At 37.6% G+C, this 2353-nt stretch overlaps 1 protein-coding gene across 1 annotated transcript; it reads left to right on the top strand.

The window, feature by feature from the left end:
• Positions 1-1142: 1142 nt before the first annotated feature.
• Positions 1143-1921, top strand: LOC143364166 (uncharacterized). The gene is made up of 3 exons (XM_076804656.1): positions 1143-1357; positions 1436-1618; positions 1736-1921. Exons 1-3 carry the CDS (start codon positions 1171-1173, stop codon positions 1840-1842), a joined length of 477 nt encoding a protein of 158 aa, XP_076660771.1. The 5' UTR covers positions 1143-1170; the 3' UTR covers positions 1843-1921.
• The last annotated feature ends 432 nt before the right edge of the window (positions 1922-2353 follow it).

The raw sequence follows: 2353 nt of genomic DNA, 5'->3' as shown, positions 1-2353 counted from the left end.
TGGATGCATTCGCTTGTACGGTCTGGCTTGCGACTCAATAGCGATTGTTAGCGTACCATAAAACTCCAGATGGGACACAGAACACAGGTAGGTGTTCTGGGCGCTAAATCACAAACGCACTAAAGTACTGCAATTGTGGAAACTATTTTGTTTTTTCAATGATCGTCGCAAAAAATTGTTCTTCCTTGAATATGGATGGTACTATGGTATCGAGTTGTAAATGAGTGTTAAACAGAGCTGCAATGCAGCCCATAAAAAATTAGTAGAACGGTGAAATAAAGAGTAAACTAGAATGTTTTCGACTAAAATTATTTAAAAATAGTTCTAATATGTTTTTAAAGTAATCTAGTAAAAATCTTATGGTGCTGAGATGGAAAAAATATTTATTCATGAAAGAAAATTTTTTTTAATTAATAATAACAGTAGCTAAATATATGAAAAAATTTAAGATAGTGTTGATGACAATAGCTCATTATTAAATTAATTTTCAGGGTGGTCGCTTTTAAACTTCGATATGAAATCTGTATTTGTTCGATTTTTTCCGGGTTTTCCATTTTTTACAACTAGAGTTTGCAACTACAAAATTGGAAAGAAATATAAAATACGTATCATTACAATTAATATTATTCTTAATTTATATTAATTAGAGATTTTGTACCCAAGATTTACATGTTAGTTACATATTTCATATACAACAATTAAGCTGTACGTTCTAATCCTGGTTAAAAAAATAATGTGCGTCCGGTTTTATGCTAAAAGACGACACGGTTATGTTCCAGGAAAGGCGACACGGTTCTGTGTCATGCTAAAAGACGACACGGTTCTGTTCCAGGAAAGACGACACGGTTCTGTGCCATGCTAAAGCGGCGATGTCACGAAAGTGGGAACGCCGAAACCCCGGGCGTGAGCACTCTCCTATCCTCTCTGCTGCAGGCACAATTCTCGCCGGCGATGGGAATTTTCCCATTTTTATGGCCCGCCATCTGGCCTATGTCCTAAGTGCCCTGACACAGTCCCGTATCGCACCGGACGCTTAAACAGGATCTCGGCTTACAATAACAAGCCTCCAAGTACGACATGTTTAAATTAGTATGTTTTCTTATAAACCATGCCACAGAAATTTTGACTGTATTTTTCAATTCTAGGCAAGTAAACAATGGAAACTGCAACATGGACGGTGGTTCAGTTCATCGAAGATGGCAGCGTGGAGGCAGTGCCAACAAAGTGGTTAGAGGGCGAAAATTGTTACTGGCCACCACTGCAACGGGGTCGTTTGATGACCGCAATAAAAAAATGGAGGCCAGTAACAATTTATGGACCAAGTACAAGGTCAAGATTTTTAGAAACAGCACTTTCGGTAAGTTACAATTATTATACACTCTAAATGTACAATTGAAATAATAACGCTTGTAACGTTCTCGTTTAATGCTTCTAGATGACTACATGAAGGCCAGAAACAAGGCAAAGGCCGCAGAGGAGACGAGCGATCTGCAATCGGAGGCAGAGTCACCATTGGAGAGAAGAAAGAGGCCAGCGTTTACATTAGAAGACAGTACCTCCTCTGACGAGGCAGCAGTTTTCTACCCTGCTCCAGATTTGAAAAAACAGAGGAACATAGGTATGTAAATTCAAAAGGAAGCACACGATAAAACATTATATATTACATTCATAGTTATAAATCATTCTGGTTCTGTAATTAGTATATCTTTTTAATCAAAATATATTTTCTTTTCAGCCACTTGTTCGCACTCTGTTGGCGAGGAATCGCAGGGAGAGGTGCAAGAGGATGAGATACATTACGATAAGCAGTGTAGTATTGGTAAGTTAAGAAAAATATTTTAGAGATAAATAAGTTCACTTTAAAAAATATAATATCTAACAAACAATTAATAGGAGAGCAAACGGAAAATAACTGCTGCAAGGGGAACCATTTAACGAGAGTTCTGCTCACAGAAGTATTAGCAGAGGTGCGAGCACTGAAGGAGACAACACACATCAATAACGCAGGAGGATCACGCAGCGTGTCGTTTCTCAACAAATTCCCGAATTTAAAATTCCCGCTAAAATCGTTAGAAGAGGTAACGTTGCTTCAAGAAGTTCTAAGCAATCCGAAGGAATTTGATTATGGAGTAAGTACAATTTACAGATGTAATAAATAAACTAAAAGTAATTGATCTTTCATTTTCATTTAGTTAACAGACTGTCCTATTAATAAAATTTTATTTTAGGTTACGGAAATGTCTAAAATAGGAGGAGACAATTTGTATTCCTTCGTGAAGAGAGTACTGACGACCCTCCTAACCAATGAAGTTGCTCTGCAGTACAGTTGGATGGGGAGGAAAGGGAAGAAGCC

Source organism: Halictus rubicundus, unplaced genomic scaffold (assembly GCF_050948215.1).
Source record: "Halictus rubicundus isolate RS-2024b unplaced genomic scaffold, iyHalRubi1_principal scaffold0320, whole genome shotgun sequence".
Lineage (NCBI taxonomy): Eukaryota > Metazoa > Arthropoda > Insecta > Hymenoptera > Halictidae > Halictus > Halictus rubicundus.
The sequence above is the reverse complement of the archived record's forward strand: the minus strand, read 5'-3'. Positions and strand labels throughout refer to the sequence as shown.